Source organism: Choristoneura fumiferana, chromosome 12 (assembly GCF_025370935.1).
Source record: "Choristoneura fumiferana chromosome 12, NRCan_CFum_1, whole genome shotgun sequence".
Classification (NCBI taxonomy): domain Eukaryota; kingdom Metazoa; phylum Arthropoda; class Insecta; order Lepidoptera; family Tortricidae; genus Choristoneura; species Choristoneura fumiferana.
This window is the reverse complement of record NC_133483.1, coordinates 5182218-5204934: the sequence shown is the minus strand read 5'-3', so window position 1 is coordinate 5204934 and position 22717 is coordinate 5182218. Positions and strand designations below refer to the sequence as shown.

At 35.6% G+C, this 22717-nt stretch overlaps 2 protein-coding genes across 2 annotated transcripts; both read right to left on the bottom strand.

The window, feature by feature from the left end:
• Positions 1 to 1854: 1854 nt before the first annotated feature.
• Positions 1855 to 9660, bottom strand: LOC141433664 (synaptic vesicle glycoprotein 2A-like). The gene is made up of 9 exons (XM_074095766.1): positions 9646 to 9660; positions 9434 to 9594; positions 8851 to 8972; positions 7993 to 8240; positions 7627 to 7778; positions 6846 to 6972; positions 6386 to 6669; positions 2636 to 2763; positions 1855 to 1964 (listed from the first exon to the last, which is right to left on the bottom strand). Exons 1-9 carry the CDS (start codon positions 9658 to 9660, stop codon positions 1873 to 1875), a joined length of 1329 nt encoding a protein of 442 aa, XP_073951867.1. The 3' UTR covers positions 1855 to 1872.
• Positions 9626 to 12090, bottom strand: LOC141433757 (uncharacterized). Its single transcript, XM_074095859.1, has 2 exons — positions 11764 to 12090; positions 9626 to 9958 (listed from the first exon to the last, which is right to left on the bottom strand). The coding sequence occupies exons 1-2, from the start codon at positions 11897 to 11899 to the stop codon at positions 9768 to 9770; spliced, it is 327 nt and encodes a 108-aa protein (XP_073951960.1). The 5' UTR covers positions 11900 to 12090; the 3' UTR covers positions 9626 to 9767.
• Between the last annotated feature and the right edge of the window lie 10627 nt (positions 12091 to 22717).

Genomic DNA, 22717 nt, shown 5'->3' with positions numbered 1-22717 from the left:
TTTTATCGGGACCTCGGGAACAACTCTAACGGTACATGGCTTAAGTAGACTAAATGTAAAGATAATACTGCATGATAGAAAAAAAACTAGATGCGTATAGCTAACAAGTATTATTTATTTATTTGGGAACAAACAACACATATATACACACACACACACAACACAACACAACACAGTTGATGTCCAGTTTAATTTCTAAGTTTTACAAACGCGCAGCAGTATTTGTACTGTAAATTAAAAGATTATTTTGTAAGTACACTTATTTGCAAAATATGAGATATAAAGATCCTGTAAAGTCATTAAATTTAACAGCCGATTAAGATTTACAGAGATACCTACTTACTCTTAATAAAAACAGATCAACACTGAATAAACTAAATTAAACTTTAAAGAAATAGTTCAAAAGCAAAACTCGATGGCAGACTGGGTGTTCGATACGAACACGACAGCATTTCAAATAATTCAACTCTGTAGCTGGTAGTTTAAACATGAATACACGGTGTTTACCTTGATTAGACGTTTGTTCTGATAGTTAGGCATTGAAAGCTTCCTCAGCGTTATCAATTAGTGGAATTAGTTAGCACAATTGAGCGCAGGTATTCGCGGTTAAGTATCCATTATCAGGTACGCAGTAACAGCTATTTATTATTACGGTCGACGGAACAAAGAACTAAAGCGTAGTAACAGACGGGTTTTATACTTACTTTGTTTATTGCGTTTATTAAGTATTTTAAGGTGGTTTTGAACAGGAGGTGTAGCTAGGAGCTAGTTTTATGACGGCGAGCTTTAGTCTATCTATATATTTTTTTTGTATGTTATTACTGCCGTGATATTAATGTCACTTAATCGTGTTTTAGTCATAAATATGTTCTCTGTGGTCATAACTAGCAGTTTAATCTAAATAATCTAAGAAATATGTTTAACTTTATTATTAAACTAGCTGTTGCCCGCGGCTTCGCCCCCGTTGTAATTTTTCTAAATTTTCTTCCATAAAAATCTACTCCTGACAATAACGAACCCAACAAAAAAATAATTAGTGAAATCGGTCCAGCCGTTCCCGAGCGCTTAGCAACACATTTTACGATTCATTTTTATTTATATAGAAGACTACCAGTTTAAATTATAGGTTGTTCTTGACAGATGTTTCATTGAATTTCATAGAAAGACATAAAGTTCAAAATGATAGTAATAAAAAGTTTTTTTTTAATAAATATATGTAGAAACTATTAAATACACTGAATTCTTATGTCAAATGAACATTTGTGTACCGATTGAGATATCCTACTCCCTATTTAATATTATAATGGGAAAGTTTGTGAATATGTTTGGATGTTTGTTACTCAATCACGACGAAACCGCTGAACTGATTTAGATTAAATTCGGTACACAAATATTTTGAGTTCTGGGGATGAACATCATCATCATCATCAGCCTATAGACGTCCCACTGCTGGGCACAGGCCTCCTCTCGGAATGAGAGGGCGTGGGCCGTTTTGGCTTATTTGCTTTGGGCGTATTGGCTTTGGGCTTATTTTTAATCCTCGACGCAAAAACAGGGTTGTTATAAGTTTGACCGCTATGTGTCCGTGTGTCTGTCTGTGGCACCGTAGCTCTTAAACGGCTGAACCGATTTGAATGCGGTTTTTTTATTTGAAAGCAGGTTTTATATTATAAGTAGTTACAATTCAGGTCATAAATATTGATATACCTTATTGTTAGTGTCATAAAAGTTTACAGGACAGATATTATTGACGTCTTGGTAACTTGATGTACATATGTATTTGAAAACCCTGTCGGTTTACATATTTTTATGGATAGGCAATAAGCAATATGAAATAAGTTTAAACCAGAATATTATAGAATAATTTATTGTTTACGTTTGTTGCTCAGAGTTATTGTCGGGCTGTTTTAAATCTGATGTAGACTTGGGGTCCGATGGCAGGAATATTCCTAATACTGCGCCAGCTGTAACACAAGTGAATATTATACTTAGCTCATTATTACTATGCCCCTACATTACAAATTATACTACAGAACTAATGATATTAGGAATACAAATGTATACTCAGCGGCACAAAATTTGCGCACTCTATATACAAAATTACCTATAATTATTATTACATACATTTTGAGGGCCAGATTTTTGCCGCTCAGTGTACTATAGTACGCACATGTTTTTCGTGTCCTCAAGGTTTCAGTAGATGGATGCTACGTCAAAGATATCTTTACACTTTAGTACTTTGTCAATGTATGCCTTCTGACAGTTTAAAGCAAAAGTTCAAATACTAAATGACAGCAACAAGGTAGTAAAGTGTAAACATATCTTTGATCTCGACCGTAGACGAACCATAATGTGTATTGTGGTTGTTTTTTTTTTTTCATCATCACCATCTCAAGCCTCTCTCAACCAATTTGGTGTAGGCCCTCCTTCAGCTTTCTCCTTCTTGTCGTCATACATCCTCTAACTACTACTTCAGCGAATAACACTCATTATACTCTTACCTACTGTACTACCACTTTCAGCATTAGCATTTTCCAGTTTCATATAGTGTCATTTTAGGTTTGTCTAAGGTATGTCCAAGTTTTTGTAGTAAGAACTTAAACGTAGTTGCAATGAGTTTCATACGAATACTTACAAAATATAAATATTGCGAGATACAGTAGGAAATTACTGCAATTGGTCAACAATTGGACGCCAATGATGTTGAAGAATATAAACGATACCGCTCTCCCGACCATCATGGACAAGCCGACCGCCATCGCCCTGAAAATTGGAATAATATTTTTTATTGGAACAGTTTTTCTTAGTTTCGTATGATTTCTATGTTATCTGGTAATAAGTATCATCATTATCATCTGATGTCAGCCGAAAGACGTCCACTGCTGGACATAGGCCCCCAAGGCTCTCCACTCAGAGCGGTCTTGTGCTTTCCGCATCCACCACGATCCCGCGATCTTAACCAAGTCGTCGCTCAGTAAGCGCGCGCGCGCGTAATAAGTATGGTCTTTTAGAATTTCAGTTTGCGTTGGTAAAGTAACAAGATTTAGATACAGATTTTTGAAATCATATCAATCGAAACGGTCATTTGAAAATGTGGTGAAAGCTTGTGCTAAATTTGATCGTACTCGTATTTCGTATTCAGCACAATCTTTCCTTACATTAGTGTGGAAAAATGACAGCTTTAATTAAGCTTATTAAAAGAAATGTCAGGCGAGCTTTAGAACAATATACCACGCATACAATGTGCTATCAAATTAAGTCACATTTGCAATATTTTAAGAGATGTTAAATTAGATCCAAAAAATTAGCTTTAAATATGAATTAAGAAAACTTTTTATACGATATTTTTGTTTTAATTTCCTGAACAAAATAAATAAATTGTCATCCCGCCCAAACATAATCAGCCTGTGCATTTGAGTGACAAGATATTTAACACTGTCTGTCAAGTGAACCCGTCGTAGCTTGTCATAAACGTCAACGGTTGGCGGGAAAACTACTTATATATTTATAGTTTAGCATTGGGTTAGTTCCACTAAACGTTCGCAACGACCGTGACGCCCTCAATATCGTTCCACTTAAAGCCCGTGGTCGTCGCAAGCGATCGTTCGACGTCATAGTCATAGATGACGTCATTGCTGGCGACGGCGTCGCGTCCACAATGCCCACAGAATATGGGTGGGTCAGAGTGGGCTTTCGCCATGACAGATGACAGATGAGCGAGATGTCGTAAGAACTTGGTGAACTTTCCGAGTCGTTTCTCATTCGTTTTGTCATAAACGCAACCATAAATTCACGGGACCATGTTGAATTAAAATTTACTCCAATGTAGATGCGAAATATTTACTCTAACACAACGATTTCACCATGCCGCCATATTGCGTGTATACAACGTGCAAGATGTGTTGCACTAATAAAGTTCGCCCACTACGCCCGCGGCCTTTTTTCGTTAGTGGAACGGCAATTTTACCAGTCGTGATCGTCGGTTTTGCGGACTTTAGGTGGAACGTTGCCATTATGTGACTTTGAAATTTATCTACTTTGATATTTAGCTCATCTTCAGAGTAACACAACCGTACACCTTGCTACCAGTTGTTAGACCTAACCCAACCTAGCCTAACTGTGGTGTTAAATTCTTTTAGTTCAATACTTAAGTCTACTCCTAGAGACGAGTACTATCAGCTGTGAAAATACTGGTACCTAATTTGTTAGCACCTTATATAGCTAAAAAGCCACATGTTTATTTCTCATGATCCCATCTCAGCCTATAGCAACGTTAATTGCTCAACAAATGGGTTATTGCAGACGATGTTTCAAACAGGATTACATTTTATTGTTAAGTACCTACCTACAGTAATTTACTAAAAAATGCGTGTTATTAACAGCGATGCGAAACAATGCGACGTCACTTGCGTTACAATTTTGATTTTTTGAAATTTGATAATTTTAGAGTAAGAATCAAACTCATTTCTTTAAAATATGAAACGCTAGTAGTAACATTTATAGTCATGGGCTCATAATTAAAAAGTCCTTGGTTTTTGTCGGAAACATGCCGGCTACATCATACATATCATAATGTATGTATGTAGGTACAAGTAATCTTGCTTACACGTTAAGATGTTAGATTATATATCTGATGTTTGCCGACGAAACTCGAAAGACTTTTTTATGATCCCACGGACTGGATGATGAAGTGTTTGTTCTCCAAACTTTCCGGTCGAGTGAGTTATGTGTAATTTCTTAGTAGACTGCCACAGCACAAAGGATTCAACCAGTGCTTTTAATGCCTTTCGGAATACTTGACTGTGGTATCGTACATAGTAACTTTATGTCACCATCTGGGTATTGCAAGTACAATTTTATTGCCTTTAATGAAACTTACTTTGTATTAAAATTTCTCACTTAATGACTGTGCTGAATGTGTATAGTCTTTGAAAGGCTTTTTGCCTACAATAATGTAATTTGTCAATGCTTTTCTTAATTTGATCGTAATAAAAAATTAAATGTTATTGTTAAAACAGCAAACATACCTAAAGAATATCACCAAACAGGCAATGACTGACTGACTTCTGTTGTGTTTTATGATGCTAGCGATTATATCAGCGTTTGGGATTTGATCAGGCAGGCAGAGTTGTTGTTGTTGCTAGGCCTAAACTACTGTCAGATAGAGACTGCACAGTAGGAATGATTGGACTGTAGTACCCACGCGAGCCCAGTGTGGATTAGGAATTTCATACATACCACTAAATTGCTCCACAGGTGTAAACATTCATGGTGAACTGAAAATTTATTTTCGTATATAGGGGAAGGTGGGTTACAGTGGATCATTCGGTATAGTTTTATGTGTATTACACGCACGCATTGTTGCTCTTACATCCCCCCACTTGCCAAACTAGCCATCGTCTCAGTATAGGAACCAGAGGTAACGTTGCAGTGCATCGGGCACCTAGTAAGTACAAAAGTATATTTTTACGCCATTTTCAAATATTTTTCGCTTCTGTTTGTATGGCCATTACATGATTTGCTTATTTTCTCTGATTCTTTGATTTATAAAGTGGAATTTTATTACGATCTTTCAGTCTCCGAATGTAATATTTTATGTGTTTTTATTTTTACAATTTCTGTCATTAGTAAACGGCGGATCAATTTAAACTGGGTCACAGTGGATCACAATCCACTATAGGCAACCGGTAATTATAGGTTTTTTTTTAAATTTTGTTTTTGTTTTAAAAAAATCATGAAATACACACGTACAAGCTTTAGAGAGAGAAAATGAGTATATTTACCTTGAAATGTAGCAAAATTTTGCTATGTTCTACATGCAACCGCCACAATGCGAAGATGAGTTTCTATTATTTAATAAAAAAACATTTATTTAAAGTAAAACCATCTGTTATAATTTAGTGAATCCCGTACGAATCGTACTCGTACGATCCGTTGTACCTCAGATTCTTGATTCAGTGTAACCCAGGCATGGGTTACAGTGGATCACGCGCCAATGTTTTTTATAAATGTAAGTACTTATATATTTTACTACTGAACTTCCCAAGTGCTTCCTTTGTCTTAATTTTTCAAACATAGATAGTAAAGACGTATGTTTTAAGAAAAAAACTGAGCTTTTTGAAGAGACATTAGTGCGATTAAATCAGTTTGAAAAAAATCGACTCCACTGTGACCCACTCTCACTTAAGTACACTCCTTTGCTTATATTCCGAAAATATCACAGATACAAGCCCATGACCTTCTGATGGGTACTACGGTATTAATATTGATATTTAATCGAAAGCCAATGCTGAATGCATTAAACTTGTTTAATTAATGGCGCCAGCTTAACATTGCTACGAGGTTGCAACTGGATTTGCGGCGCCTAAGTAAATAGCATTCTCACCTCATATACGTCGGGAACAACTCGACCGCGTAGCTCGTTGTGATTCCCATACAAACTGTATTACACAGCATCCCTACGAAAGCCGTGACACCGAGTCCAAGGCTGGCATAATCGATGATTACTGCTAGTGCCGCTGACAGCAAATGTATACCAACATAAGTCCACTTCTTGCCTGTGTACTTTATAGTGATAACGCAAAAAACTGACACAAGGGTGATGAAAGTTGAGAAACCGGTGATCCCGATAAACGTAAAATCGGCTATGGAGTCATTACATGCTGTGCCCTGAAAAGATATAACTTATGTGAATATAAATTTTGTTTGCATAATAATTTAATCGGTAAACAGGAGTTATAGAATATTAATTTAGAGAATGTAGTGCATAATAGTTATCGGAAAGTTTGTAGTTTTCGTGTTCTCTTAAATACGTGTTTTTATTACGTAACCAACCGGATACTAACCGTCGTTGCAGGTGTATTGTTGTTTGTCAAATTTGTTTGAAATATTTGGCAAAAACTTATGTCCGGATCCGTCGAAGATACGTAGCTATTAAAAATGTAAGGTAACCAAACGGAGAATGGCGGGGCTCTGTAAGTAAAAATAGCAATTTTAGTTAAATCTATCTGCTAAACCTGGTTTAGGGCGATTTCAAACTAACATTTTTTCTGCGCATATACGGTTGTTTTTGGCACACGCGCTTACACGCGCGCTATGTTGAACTGAACGCGTGTGTACGCGCTTATTTCTGCGTAATTTGCGCGAAATGTGGAAGGTTTCAAACTAGCGGTTTATTCTGAGCGTATATGGTCGTTTCGACATACGCACTTACACGCGCGCTACATTATATCGTGTGGCAAAAGGCGCAACTATACGCGCCTACACGCGTGCTTCCAAAAACGAGATTATACGCGCGTATAAAACGCGGTCTGAAAGGACATTTTCTTAATTACGCTTATATGAACATGTTCGCATAAAAATAAAACCGCACCTGTATGCGCGTACACGCGCTTCGAAAAACGAACTTATACGCACAGAAAAATTTTTAGCCTGAAACTGCCCTACGTGTACAAAGCGGTGGTTAAATGCCAGTAAAGTTATAATTGAAATAGGTTCGTAAGGCATGTTCTTATCGTCGTATATTATGTTGGAATATTATTTCCCCGTTATTACTTTCATATATATTTCTTAGTAAAAATATTCGTAGATACATTTTATTACACATTATATATAATAAATACTCACATACAATAAGTAGGAATACTGATACCAAATATTAGCAAAGTATTCTTGATGTGCGTCTTGTGAAACAACGGAACTGTTTGGTTCCATACAGATTGGAAAAAATTCGAGCTTTTGGTTTTGTTTTCATCTTCATTTAAAATGACGTGTTTTACCTAAAAGGAGAACTAAGTGAATAGTGGATTTGTTACAGACTTGAAAATAGTATTTTTTTTTGTAATTTTGAGGTTGAAAATAATGTCATTATGTTCGACAAAATTTCAAGATTATCCTGTTGCAAGCTTTGTTTCATTATTATTATTTTACAGGAATATTTTTTTAATAGGTTGTTCATTAGCAAGCTTAAACTCTGAACTCGTTCTAACTTACCGTATAATCCTCAACGTTTTTACTAGAATTCACACTGTAAATTCTCCTTAGCATCCCCAAGCCCATATCGTGTTCGCCTTTAGAGATATAAAATTTGGGGCTCTCGAATATGTAGCACTTGATGAGAATAAAATTGATTAAACTCAGCAGAGCAATGATTTGGTTCAGGAGTCGCCAGGGCCGGTAGTAAAACCCAAGGAAGGGTATGTAGTACGCAAAGTTCAATTTTAGAGCCGGGTACGCCACCGCTGGAAACAATATAAGACCAAAGTAAAATAAATATAGTAGTTATCATTCAACGCTTTTTAGGGCTCCGTACTACAAAAGGAAAAAAAATAGAATCCTTAAAGGATCACTCTCAAACATAATGATACATAGGTACATTACATTATTTATTTATTGTTGTTTCTTTTTCGATGTTTGAAAAAAGCACTATGTTCGCCTCTTCGCCTCAGACAGAACTACAATTGCTGGCTTCGTATTGTTAAGCGGACTCGCGAACTCGTGCATTTAAACCAGTTCACTCAAACTTTTTTTATATGCGCCGCAAATGTGTTGTAGTATTGATATTAACAGTATTAAAAGTCAAAATAAGTATAATTTTTAAGCCAAGCCGGTCACTCATAGAAACTTGGCGGGCTACAAGTTGAGTATAACTGTTTTTGTTCTTTTTTTCCCCCACGTGTTTTACATTCTATTAGCCACTATTGAAAACCTTAGCCAGTTTATGCAATAGTTGAAACCAGTTCTTTGTCAGTAAGTAATTGCCTACTTCCAGACCCAGGCAATAAAGTACTGTGTAACGTCATTGATAAAATGATTATCATTCTAAAAATGCTGGCTGAATATGCGACGTACCGCAAATAATGCCTTGACTGAACATGACTCCTGTGGTGGCAAATAGGAGGAAGCGCGATCGACGCGTCTGCTGGGTGCTCTCTCCAAGCAGCGTGTAGATGACAGAGTTCGAACCACACGCGCTGAAACATTAACAACTACATTATCGTTTTCTCCAGACTAAAATATGCAGAATAACCTTCAGATCATATAAAAAAATAATGGAATTTTCAAATAACTTCTGCGTATACCTAAATTCTCAACGTGGGCGATATTGCCCCCTTGGAGGACGGGGGAAGGGAGCGGCAATAGGATGCTCAGATAAAATTAGAAGCCGTTACTTAGTAAGTAAGAGAAAAGGGGAAGCCGTAAAAAATAGTGGCAGTGGACACAGCTAGGCTGCAAACCTACGGTATTGTTATGATGAATGAGAGAACCAAAATAATACAATATAATAGAAAAAAATGCAATGCTCTTCAGACGTACTTAACCCCCGGCTGATATATTCTTAAAAGTCTTGTGACTTGGTCTACATTGAAAAGTGAGATTATGGATTGTGCCAATATGTATAAGTGTATTTGTGAAAAAGAAAAAATGTACTTACAATATCGAAGACATAAATTTAGCAAACGTGAGAAAGGCCCAGTGGTTGGCAAAACTGGCCAGGAAAGCGCCTGCTACCGTTCCGAGGATGGTAACATTTAACGTGTACAATCGCCCCCGAGTGTCCGCCAGGTAGCCCCAGAAGTGGGCACTAGCCCCAGCCTGTAAAACATCATCGGTAAATTTTGGGACTTAGGCTCCAATGGATCGAACAATCTTGGTCGTCATTCTACTACGGACCTACTCATTCCTGATTCGATCTCGCAGAGTAACTCCGATCATCCCGTTTATTCCCCTTCCCCTTTGAGTGGCAAAGTTTTGATATCTTACGTGTCTTAAACTAAGTAATGCAAGAGTTCCGTACCTAATATGGGTACTGAGCTGATGATTCCCTTTTCGAAGACGCCGAGCTCCAAGTCGCATTGACTCGAAGTCACGATGATACCCACACTAAAAACCTCCGCGATGGCTGCCAATAGTGTGTAGATGCTGAGGATCAACAATCGGTAGTTGTACTTTCCAAAACCTAGAATTTGAAGATTGGCATTATTGTGTTAAAGGCGAATGGGTATTTGTCAGTAATGCATGCTGTTAAACCACTATATCACTATAGTGTGATTGTGCTCAAATAAAATAATAATAAAACCTCGAAAGGCCTACGTCATTTTTTTATATCAGAATTTGAAAGTTAATAATCAATCCAGAAAAGTTAACATTGGTTTTGATGTATGTAAAATTTTGTACGCTTGGACTTAGGACAGGATACTGTATCACACTTCACTGATTTTCTCTGTGGTTAGAGGTCCAAGGAAGAATCGCACTCCTATGGACCTTTACCAATTCATCGATCATCTCGTGGGGGTACCCACGCTGTGTCTTCCGATATGTGGCTACCATTGCCAAACACATTGTCCGTATATTCCATCAGTACTACACTTTTACGCATATTTTTTCTCTCAGACTCTCCAGACTTAAGTTCCAGTTTTGCTAGGCTTGTTCAGCAGATCTTAGCCATTTAAAGGGGCAACGCTACGAGCATAAGGAGAACTTTTGTTTGCGGTTCATCGCGGGGAGGGATTTTTTGAGGTAACTCGGATTACGACAGTTGAACGGAATTGACTAAAAAAAATGGATACTAATGTAAGGGCACCGACTAATTTTACTGATGGTAAAAGTATTGAAGTCTGTGATTTGAAATAGAAAAAAATATATACGTAAAAGTGATGGTAGCAAAACTGACGCGACAAAACATTGCCATACGCATGGATATCTTTATCTATCAAATATATGTACCTATGCATAAAATTATACGATCACTCACGTCACCACCAACTACCATTCTAACGACGTAATGTTTACATTATAATTTTATCAGATGTCCTCAAAACCGTGACATTTCTGTTGCGCAATTTTGCTCGATTCAGCTTCCTATTGTACATGTAAGTCATCAGTTCTGTGAGCCTATGTACGACTCACTTTTCCTCTCAGGACGGGATCGGTGCGGTTTGGCAACTTTACGTACGCCATTGAATTGCATCGCAGATGTTCCAGGTTTCATAACGAAGTTTGTTTCATCGAAAAGGTCATGGTAGACTTTAAAGGTTGTTTCGCACATACTCGTAAATTCCGAAAAACTAAGAATTGCGAGCCCGGCGGACTCGAACTAACCATTCACTGCTTAAGAAGCCATAATGTCAAACCACGAGATTCCCCACGGTTTTTAGGGTTCCAAAATGGTAAAAACGGAACCCATAGACGTAAAGTGGGAGTGATTTTTTTTTTCTCATCCAACCCTAGTGTGTGGGGTATCGTTGGATAGGTTTGCTAAGACGATTTTTCGATTCAGTGATTTGTTTGCGAAATATTCAAATTTAAAGTGCAAATTAACGTTTTTATCTATCTCTCTATCTATCTAAATTTTCATTAAAATCGAGCGTCCCCCCCCCCTCTCTTAAATCTAAACCGGTGGGTGGAAAAATTTAAAAAAATTCAGGATGGTAGTAAGTATATCAAAGTTTCAAGGAAAACTATAACGGCTAAGTTTGCTTGAGAATTATTAGTAGTTTAAGAGTAAATAAAGGATCAATAAAATTTAAAAAAATTATAATACTTCAAAAAAAAAATAAAAAATAACAGCCTAAGGTATAAAATATACCTAAACTTGGAAGATTTCGTATAAAATACGAAATTATTTAGAAAAATATTACTTAATTTTTTCGTAATGGCTACGGAACCCTATTTTGGGCGTATCCGACACGCTCTTGGCTGTTTTTTTTAAATAACATTGACAGTAAAAGTTTTAAAATATCTCGATAAAGTTTAATTGCTTACCTGTTAGTATTAGAGCGTCTTCAAAAACCATTGCTTCCGGTTTTTCTTTTTGAACATTGTTCTTTATTTCTGTAATTTCATTGTTTATTTCACAGCACACTGTCCCATTTTTTTCTATTTTATTATTTTCCGCCATAATTACTTATTGAATTTAATTAAATTAGTTAAACGCAACATTACACTTCTGGATTCAGTCCCATATTAACTTAACTATACGAGTGGAGATATTTTATTATACTGTCATGTTTACTCGACTGGCATGTTAAACATTGAAACAATAAATCAACTGGTATCAAAAATTAACAATTACACTTGTTTTTACTCCCGTGTTTGGGTCCGTCGTACTAGTATTATTGGTGATAGCATTTTTTTTGTGATTTTGTATAGTTAATCGTATGTGCCCAGATAAGAAAATAATGTGGCTGTATTTATTGTGTACAATGCGTTCGTCATTATTAAAATAATACAATTCAATACAATGTTCTATATTGAACAGAATAAATTAGGAAGAATTCTGATAATACCTAATAGGAACAATAATATTAAAATGATAAAACTGCCCAAATTTGTCTAGAAGTAAATTACAAATGCAAACTAAATACCTTGAGAAGTATTAAGCTGTGTGCAAATAACTAGCAGTTCGTGGGAAAACAAAGAGTTGGCACCTATGTAAACAGTCGATATGATTTTTTTTGTCGTAACTAATAATATTCGCTAACTGTTTCAGCCTTATCAAGATACTTAGCTCGCAACCCATGTAATGGTTTTGGTCTTCAATTTTCTGTATCTCTTGTCAGTTGACATTCATATAGCTTGAGTAAGTAAAATGTAATTTACTCCTAATGATTGTGCAATGTGTGATAATGGACCTATATGTGTAGTTATGCGGATTTCTCATTACCAACTAACATTATTAAAATATCTCTATCTACTGAAATCTGGTAATATCTGACTTAACAGTGTACTATGTACCAAAGCGATTACATCATGAATATCAATGCCAGAGCATTTTAAATTGTTAACAAACTGAATAGCTGAATATAGCTCTGGATAGGGAGATGTGGAGTGGAGGTCATGAAGGACAATCCTTTGCCCAGTAAGTAGTAAGACACAAACACAGAATAAGAAAATAATTATTAAACAAACTGAAAGTTAAACAACATTAATTTCGTGAGAAGTAGAGAAGGCAAAACGTAATTCGGTTTCATAAGCTATTAGCCCAACATTTAAAATCTGGAATTAATTATATCTCTAGTGTTTCGAACTTACATTTACAAAAACCGGCCAAGAGCGTGTCGGACACGCCCAAAAAAGGGCTCCGTAGCCATTACGAAAAATTAAGTAGTAGTTTTTTAAGGATTTCGTATTTTATACGGAATTTTCCAAGTTTAGGTATATTTTATACCTTAGGCTGCTATTTACTCTTAGACTTCTAATAATTCTCAAGCAAACTTAGCCGTTATAGTTTTCCTTGAAAGTTTGATATACTTACTACTATCCAGAATTTAAAAAAAAAAATCAACCCACCGGTTTAGATTTTAGAGGGAGGGGGACGCCCGATTTTCATGAAAATTTGCACTTTAAAGTTGAATATTTCGCAAACTAATTACTAAATCGAAAAATCGTCTCAGCAAACCCTTCTTTTTCTTGGTTATTAAAGACCTATCCAACAATACCCCACACTATAGGGTTAGATGAGAAAAAAAAATCACTCCCACTTTACGTCTATGGGAGGTACCCTAATTTTTTTTTTTAATTTTTCATTGTACCATTTTGTCGGCATACTTTACATATATATCCGTGCAAAATTACAGCTTTCTAGCATTGATAGTCCGTGAGCAAAGCCGCGGACGGACGGACAGATAGACAGACAAACAGACATGGCGAAACTATAAGGGTTCCGTTTTTGCCATTTTGGCTCCAGAACCCTAAAAATGAAATCATTTAAAGCAAATTATATAAAAAGGTATCCTATGTCACCCGGAGCATAATAACGAATCGATTGACACATTATTTATTAAAATCGGACGAGTAGTCTAGATGCTACGGTGGAACATACGTAAATACAAACATACAAAGACTGCTAAAATCATTACTCTTCCTAAAGCAGTTGTCTCACCGCCAGCGAGGAAACGATTGGCTATCGACTATTTTCTCGCTCAAGAAACGAACAAAAGATATAAGATCCTGTGTGAGTAAAAGAGACACATATATTAATAGTTGATCGCTTGCTGTTTACACTGTCGGCGAGAACTCGTTCTTACATCTTTTGTCGCAGCGACAAGAGCTATAAAACTCGCTGAGCTATAGATACTCGCTCAGCGATGTCAGCTTGGCAGTCGCTCCACACGAGCGAGTCGAGTGGAGCGAGTAATCGCCCGTCGCACGCGAACACTCGCTAACAGCCTAGCGACAAAACTACACTCGCTTCTCGCTGCTCGCCCACTCGTTTCTAGTTACTCGCTCTACTCGCTTCTCGCTCATCGTCGGCGGTGGGACAAGTGCCTTAGGCTTTGCCGTAGTCGAGTAAATACTGTTTCTTGTGTCAAATTATTTGTCAGAAATAATTAACTTTGCTCAGTGAAGGACTGACTACTTAAAGTTAACCAGAGAGTTGATTAGGAAGTAGGTACCTAAGTAGAAAACTGGATAAGAGTGTACATGTACCGATTTTTTGAAACTTCGCTTCTAGCTGTATTTATATTATTTATTAGTATTTATTTGTGTTATTTACATTCCTAGTTAAATTACCAGTTTTAGTTTATGTGACACCTAAGTTTATAGACTTCACTTCTAAACTTATGTTTATTTCTGTTTTTTTTACTACCTCTGTCTTCTGTACCTGCTGTGTTATGGTGTTCAATAAAGAGTCATTATGAACTGACTGTTACAGTATTTATAGTATGTATTTAGATTATATTAATGTGTATAACAATAAATACTTTCATATCTTTGGAATGGTATTTTTACATTGATCCCACTTGGAAAGTATTTAGTTACGTAATTTTAAATATTGAAATAATAGGAAAGCTTCAAGCTTGATTTTTTTCTTAGGTATCACAAGTAAAATCTTAAAATTGATTCGCCATGGAAAATGCCAATGTGATCGGTCGTATTTTCGCGCTAGATTGTGATACAAATTTTAGTTTGTACATCGAATGGATGATAATGGATATTTAAAAAACCTCGGCAAAATTGTATTAGGAGATTAATGAGACTGAGTTGAATATAATATGCTACATCAAATTTCCAATTCCATTCAATGAATCGCACGGTTGTACCTACTTAATTGCTTATTCTGTTGAATAAATCGAGTGCAAAGCGTGTTTTTGAAATATGCAACTATTAGCACCATTGGTTTATATTTATTTGTAGCTTTTAAGTAATTGCGGATCAAAAACAAAATAAAAGTTCAAAGAATTCCTGACCAATAATTATAATAAAATAAATAATAGGTAAGTACATGCAAATATAACTACTACGTTTTGAATATGAAGATTTTTGATGTTTTGTATGTTTTGTTTTTCTCCCTGTGTATCTGTTTTCTGTATCGCTTACTATTTCTGGTGTACAATAAAGAGTCAATGTATTGTATTGTATTGTATGATAAATATTGTAACTACTACTGTACTATAGAATATATTTACACAAATTAAGTAGCTCAGGCCAGTACTTTCTCACGCGATTCCTTTATTAAACAAATACGTTCCATTTGTTCCGTAAATTTTTCTTCTGTTTACATACGAGTATGTACATAAGTTTAATCATGCATGTATATAAGTATACACTAGTAACATGTAGATAAGTAGGTACTGCAAATTTTAATCAGCCCATCAGCCCAAATTAGACAGTGGTATTTGTTGAATTGGTTCCTATTACAGTACTTTTATTATATTATGGTGCGGGTGACACCTGTCAACATCACAAGACTAGAGAGTCAAAGTGTCGACACTTGAGTCGATAAAACGAATAATTTAAAATCTTTATCATAATTAATGTCATCGTTAATCCGATTATTACGCTAATTTTGATGAGAATATTAGTGAAATTCTAGGTTGCCACTTAAGTATGGCTAAACGGAGTTTTACTTGCAAGAATATTCGTTACTTGCCAATGAATAAGTACCGATATAATTCAAGATCAATTACGTCCCATCACTAAAGGAGTCTCTGGTATTACATTACATGCATATTACGTTTCTTTACTTAATTTTGCTTTGAATTGAATTAATTGATTATAAAAATCTGAGAGCTTAAATTTAGTTCGTATAACATAGTTCTTTATATTCATATATTTTACGCCAGTCATATTCAGCCTAAAACTGAAATATACTTCCATATATTTAGACCGCAGCAACTTTGTTTGAGTAAAACGAAACGTGCATCAAGTGTCACCCGCACCATGCTAGAATGAAAGCACTGTAGTTTGCCCATTAGCTAGAATTTTTATTGTGACTTTGATGTCGAATTAAAAATGTAGCAGATACCTGTCAAAAAGGCTGAAAGAATATTTGAATATTCTTTTGTGTTCATGAAAAGACTAACGTATTTCGCGAATGGAACTATTGTTCCTTTTGTGGTTTCCATGAGTGTTCCTGCCGGGCCTTAGATGTTAGATATTCTAGATAAATTACGTGAAAGTGAAACGAAACAAGACTTTTTACCAATTAACTTTTTTTAATTTATTATTTTTATAATTTTATTGCTAGTAGGTAAATTATTTAGTTAAGTTATCCTTTTTTTTCTTATTATAAGTATGAAATATGTTAATTGTAATTTAAATTGAAATAGGAACTGTGTATTTTAATAAAGTCACTTTTCGAATTTACAATATTAGTTAGGATCAGTGTCCTGAATTGTAAAATTTCTACCTATTTCAGTGGTTAAGTATAAAATCAAACGTGAGCCCTGGAAGGGTGTTATCGTAAAAATATCACTAGACCCGTTATTAAGAGACCATAAAAATATATTGTTATTTTTTTCTGTCTGAATTATTTCCGTTGTTTGTATGGTACATAATTACTAAGCTATTGTTACACTGATTCGTTTCAAAATAAATGTATTGACCTGGAAATTGTAATAAATCCATGGCAAATATGAGAACATCTGGTCACTTGTTTAAGCTAATAAAAATTATATAGTAAATGTGAGTTCTGTACTCTTTGCCAACAAATTGCTGTGTAGTTTGGCAGCATTTCACAAATTTTCCTAAATTCCCTCGGGATAAGGAATAAAGAGGTCACGAAGAGAGAGAGGTATTATCTTTCATTCCGAGATGGAACCCCTATAAGACTGGCTTAAATTATTTACTTTTTCATCGCCCCATCCCAGCTAGTAGTTTTCATACTAAGTAGGGTACAAGTATATTATAATAATTCTGTATGTAGTATACCAACATATCACAAGCAAAGGCTTAGTCTGTTCTGCTGCACCGCGCACCAGGTGCCGTAGGCTGAAGTGTTACGTTGAGGGGATACTATAAGCTTACATTACTCGCACTGATGGTTATATTAAAAGTGTACATAATAAATAGTAGTAACTGAATAATGGTTTTATATCGTATTTTATCTGAAAAGTTTGTATTTATCGTGTTCTCTCAATTAGCTCCGGGGCAATTTTTATAATAGGTATAAAAAAGGGCACGTATCTGAATATCGAAAATTAAAATATCTATAGCTAAAATATCGACGGTCAAAATATCGAACCTAACCTAACCTACTTGCGATATTTTGACCGTCGACTTTTTATTTAAAAGTTTTTAACATTAGATATTATATTAATTTTCGATATTCAGATACGTCCCATAAAAAGCCGTCCAAGAGCGTATCAGACACGTCCAAGATAGGGTTCCATAGCCATTACAAAAAATCAAGCAATATTTTTCTACGGATTTTGTATTGTATACGGAATCATCCAAGTTTAGGTATATTTTATACCTTTAGCTGCTATTTACTCTTAACGTACTTACTAATAATTCTCAAGCAATCATGCCCGTTATAATTTTCCTTCTAAATTTGATATTTTAAATTTTTTCCATCCAACAGTTTAGATTTTAGAGGGGAAGGGGGGAGGGGGAAGCTTTATTTTAATGAAAATTTGCTTTTTAAAGTTTCGCAAATAACTAGATCACTAAATCGAAAATCGTCTCTAGAAATCCCCCAATGATTTTAAAAGACCTTATCCAACGACTACACTACCTATAGGGTTAATAAAAAAAACACCCCACTTTACGTCTGTGGGAGGTACCAAAAATTTTTTTTTTTATATTTTGTATTTTACGAATTGGTCGTGACTATAAGTATATTCATGCCAAATTACAGTTTTCTAGTACAAGCCGTCTCTGAGCTTAGCCGCCGACAGACGGAGAGACATGGCGAAGCTATAAGGGTTCCTAGTTGACTACGGAACCCTAAAAAATAAGGCCGCCTTTTGCTTACCTTGAAAAATCTTTACATACCTGTGTTTTCTATACTCCTTAACACGTGTTGGCGTTCAATAAAGAGTCATTGCATTGTATTGTCAATTATCTCTACTAAAGCAAAAAATAAAGAGAAATGTCTTAAAATTTTTGAATGTCTTGTTTCGAACTCGTGAGGCACACCTAGAGCTTGCGGTGTACAGCCACGATCTGTATCTATAGATTTATTAGGGCATTATAATGATACATTTGTGGAATCCGTCCGAGCGAGCTGGCGCCTGCTCCACATTTGGCTTCCAATGCTGGCAATGCTGTTTCCTATTGTATAACATGGATGAGCAAAAATGCGATCAAGGCACGCAAATAGTACTTATGAAGGGAGCTAGCAGCACACAAATGACGGTGGGAACCCTAACGTAAATATCTACATGTTAGGATGTTATACCCATATTATAGTTTCGCTATGTCGTTAGTTCGATTTTTTTTCGCGTCTGAACTTATAATGTATATTAGAAAAAAAAAATTAGTTGGCTCAGACCGATTCCCGACTTAAATTTGTGCAAATATCACATTCCTTTATAATTTATTTTTCAATGGCATGGCGCTATCAAAACTTTCGACTAATCAAAACAATAAAAAAAAACGTTAAAAGTTAATGTTATTATTGTATTGTTTAATATAATCTAAGAAAGGATGGCATCAACTTGGCGTCGGCACTACCGTGCCGCCTGATCAGCGTATTTCGTGTCTATTAACAAAATTTAATGCTTTCGGTCCAGTAACGGGCAACATGACCGAACGACCACAAACATGCATGCTCGCCGGCGGCTCGCGTTTTCATTCTGCTCACCGATCCGAGCGGACATAATAATACTACTACTGTGCCCCTGAATTTAAAATATTGAAGGATTTTTAATTGCAACTGCATGGAATTATAGTATAGTTATTTTGATAGAAAAACAATAAATAGGGTCGATCAATAAACACACACATAAAAATACTTATCACTTCTCATGCTCATAAAGTTCGTATTTATGCTAGATGTAGGCTGTGATGTGCTGTATAAAATTATTTTTTATATTATAACTAGTGTAAAAATGAAATATTCGTCTAAAATCAGGCAAACAGCTGCAAAAAAATCGGTTACATCAGAATAAAAATTTTTGTTATATATTAAGTATATATGCTACTAAAGCATTAGTATAACAGTTCGAAGACAGTACTGCTTTTCTAAAATATAAACTAAAAAACAAAGATAAATGAGCAAACAAAACGAGCGTAAATGGAATATGCTCAAGTTTACTTTTTCTGAAAGACATTCGACTAAATAATATATTATGTACAATAAAATTAGAATAACTAAAATTATATTAAATCTAAAAATGGACCCTGCGGCATGGTACCAAAGATGCTGGCAGCATTTCCCCGCTCGATCGCAAGACTGATCGTTGAGCGAGGAAACTGCCAGCTCTTGCTCATCAGAATACTTTTTAAAATCCTATTAGGTAGTAAATGATACAACCGCATATAATACATATAGGTATAAAAACGCATGAACAATAAAAGCTTTGAAAATAATATATAAATATTTGCAATGACACTGTTTGATTTCCTCGCAATTGTAGAGAAAAGTAAATGTACCTAAGTGTAAAGACTTGTTCGTAAAATTCACTTCACCCTCGTCCACGGCTCTGGATCGGGTAAAATGGCATGTTTTATGCACTTGTTGTACAATCTCCTACTGTGTTCGACTTTGTGTCTGAGAAAACTTTTTTTTAAAAGGGACTTGAGATTTCAGTGCGATTGTAAACATACTCGTTACTTAGTTTGTTAATAAAAGATGAATTAAATATATTATTTAAATGAATACACATCGCTCCCTTATTTTGCAATGGTTTGCGAAAGATACAATACAATACAATGATTCTTTATCGTATAGTCGAACCATTTGATTCCTGACCCACCGTAGAACGTTCTCATAGTAAGTCTCCTAATGAATTCCCTTGTCAAGCAATGCGATGTCACTATGACTTCTACGAAAAGGTTCCACAGTGGATTCAGTTGGTTCGATAGTACACCACATAAGATATTGCAATTTATATATTTTCTTTCTGTCATAGTGGGCCAAAATATAAAATCCTTAATCATGGTCACACAACAGTCGTTTGGGAATTATTATTGCTTCATTAGTTTCCGAATCAACTGAACTAAATTAAGATGAATTTTAAATTATTGGGTACCCACAAACTGAAACAAACTTGTTGTTTATCGACTATCATTTTACTTATTGTTTTTCTAGCAGTAGCTGTCTGCCAATTGTAAAATTGAGATCCAAGAGTCACAATATCTTTGACTGTCACACGGTAGAGCTTGTAAGACTTTTATCGTTTACTGATTTTCCTCATAAAATTACCTCCCGATTTCATATTTGGTACCTATATTTCAATATAATAAATCCAGTAGCTGCCGAGCATATTTTCTGTGACAGCCAGGTGGACTCATAGACAGATGCAAAAGTGATCTTAAAAAGGTGCCATCTTTGCATTCGCCTTCGGCCCTATTTATGGGGATCTGCTGCAGACATTGAGTCAATTTTTATCTTACAAAAGAGAGCAATTAGAGCAATTTATAATTTGAAGACGCGTGAATCTTTAAGATCTTTTTTTAAGGAAACAGATATCCTAACCCTGCCGTCGCTTTTATGTTTGAAATAATCATGTATGTTAGGAAAACATATGTGATTTTCCCACTAACGTCGATAAGCCAAAGGCTACTAGAAACACAGGGAAGCTTAAAGTTCCATCTTACAGACTGGCTAAAACCAAAAAGTCTTTTCTGGGAAATTGCATACGTTTTATAATAAAATTCCAAAAATATTACAAATGAACGGATACAAAATTCAGATCTATTGTCAAGAAGACATTAATATCAAAGGCGTATTATAAAGTTAATGATTATATCATGGACAGGGATATTTGGAAATAATTCCGATCCGCATTAGCGATCCCTTCAAATAGCGAACCTACTGTGTTAAAAATAAAGTTGTGTTAAATACTTGTGATGTATACATATCATTTAATAATATTGTAAATCTGTTTTAAAAAAAATATATATATACCTCGTTGAGTTTCTTGCCGGATTCTTCTCAGCAGAGGTTTTTCCGAACCGGTGGTAGATTTTTCTTGACATTCATAACATAAGTGCTTGTTATAGCCTAAATTGAATAAAGATATTTTGACTTTGACTTTGACTTTGACTTCGGACGTACAGAACCCTATCAAGGAAGTATGATACTTCCTTGTAGGTACAGAAAGCCGACATTTTCTCCAGTTTCGCTGTTAGCAACACCCGGAGTCGACGAATCCTTAATAGCCGGAAAATTTGTCCAATTTGTTCTCTCGCTCGTCTTTGATATTTTGAGTGCCGTAAAATGTCAATGTACAGTTAGCTTTTACCAAGCTAATTTGTGCTTGAAATACTAAACATTTGTGAAAAAATAATGCCAAATACTTAATGACCAATAACAAAGATGGGCGGACCATATTGGTCGTTGGGGCTGAAAAGTTCTCGAATGGAAACCGCGGTTCAGCAGCGTAGGACGTCCACTAACGAGATAGACGGATGACTTGGTTTAAGCCGCGGGTTTACATTGGATGCGGCTGCTTCCAACCGAAGTAACTGGTGCTATATGGGGGAGGCCTATGTCCAGCAATGAACATTCCTACGGCTGATATGAAGATGAACCCCCTTATGCAGCTGGCCTTGCACTAGATGGACTGACGATACTGTGAGAGTTGCAGGCAACATAATCTGTTATGCAAAGGTGACGTCAAAGTGACGGATAGAAACAAACGAATGCTTAATAAACACTGTCATTTGATTGCGATCGTGTGCGTCAGAAACGTCAGACAATACGGCCTCTGGTCCCTAATGCCCGTAGTTGATATTGTTCAATAACATATAATATGTAGGGCATAAAATAGGGAGACAGGAGATACAAGATCCTTTTTATTAGCATTCGATTCTCGCCGTAAAACCAACGAATTTTGTATAGACGCATCACCAACATCCTTCAGCGGTACATAGAAGCTTTGTCATGTAAATCAGCTACTCAAACCCTCAGGAGATGCTACGCCATTCAAATTGAAATTTTGTAAATATTTTAGTTGTGAATAACAGTAATGCTTTGAGGTAAGTGACGCCTTAATCTCATCGAAAATACAAACTGAGACATGGATGCACAGAAAAACCAGAAAAGAGATCACAGGACAGGAATACAGACACGAATTTCTCCTATGCACACATATCTCACGTTGCTTATTTCTACTACGCTACTTAAGCAGCAGCACTAGCGACATCTATGTTTCGCTCTCATCGAGAGACGTTACATTCTTACGGTACTAACCGCTTACCCAGACAAGAGTTCTGTTACTGTGTTGTGCTGTGTTCTGTGACTGTTCTTTCCAAACAGAATACAGAGAATGAATCAAATTATAGTCTTAGAAATATGAAATCTTGTCAATTGAGATAAATGACA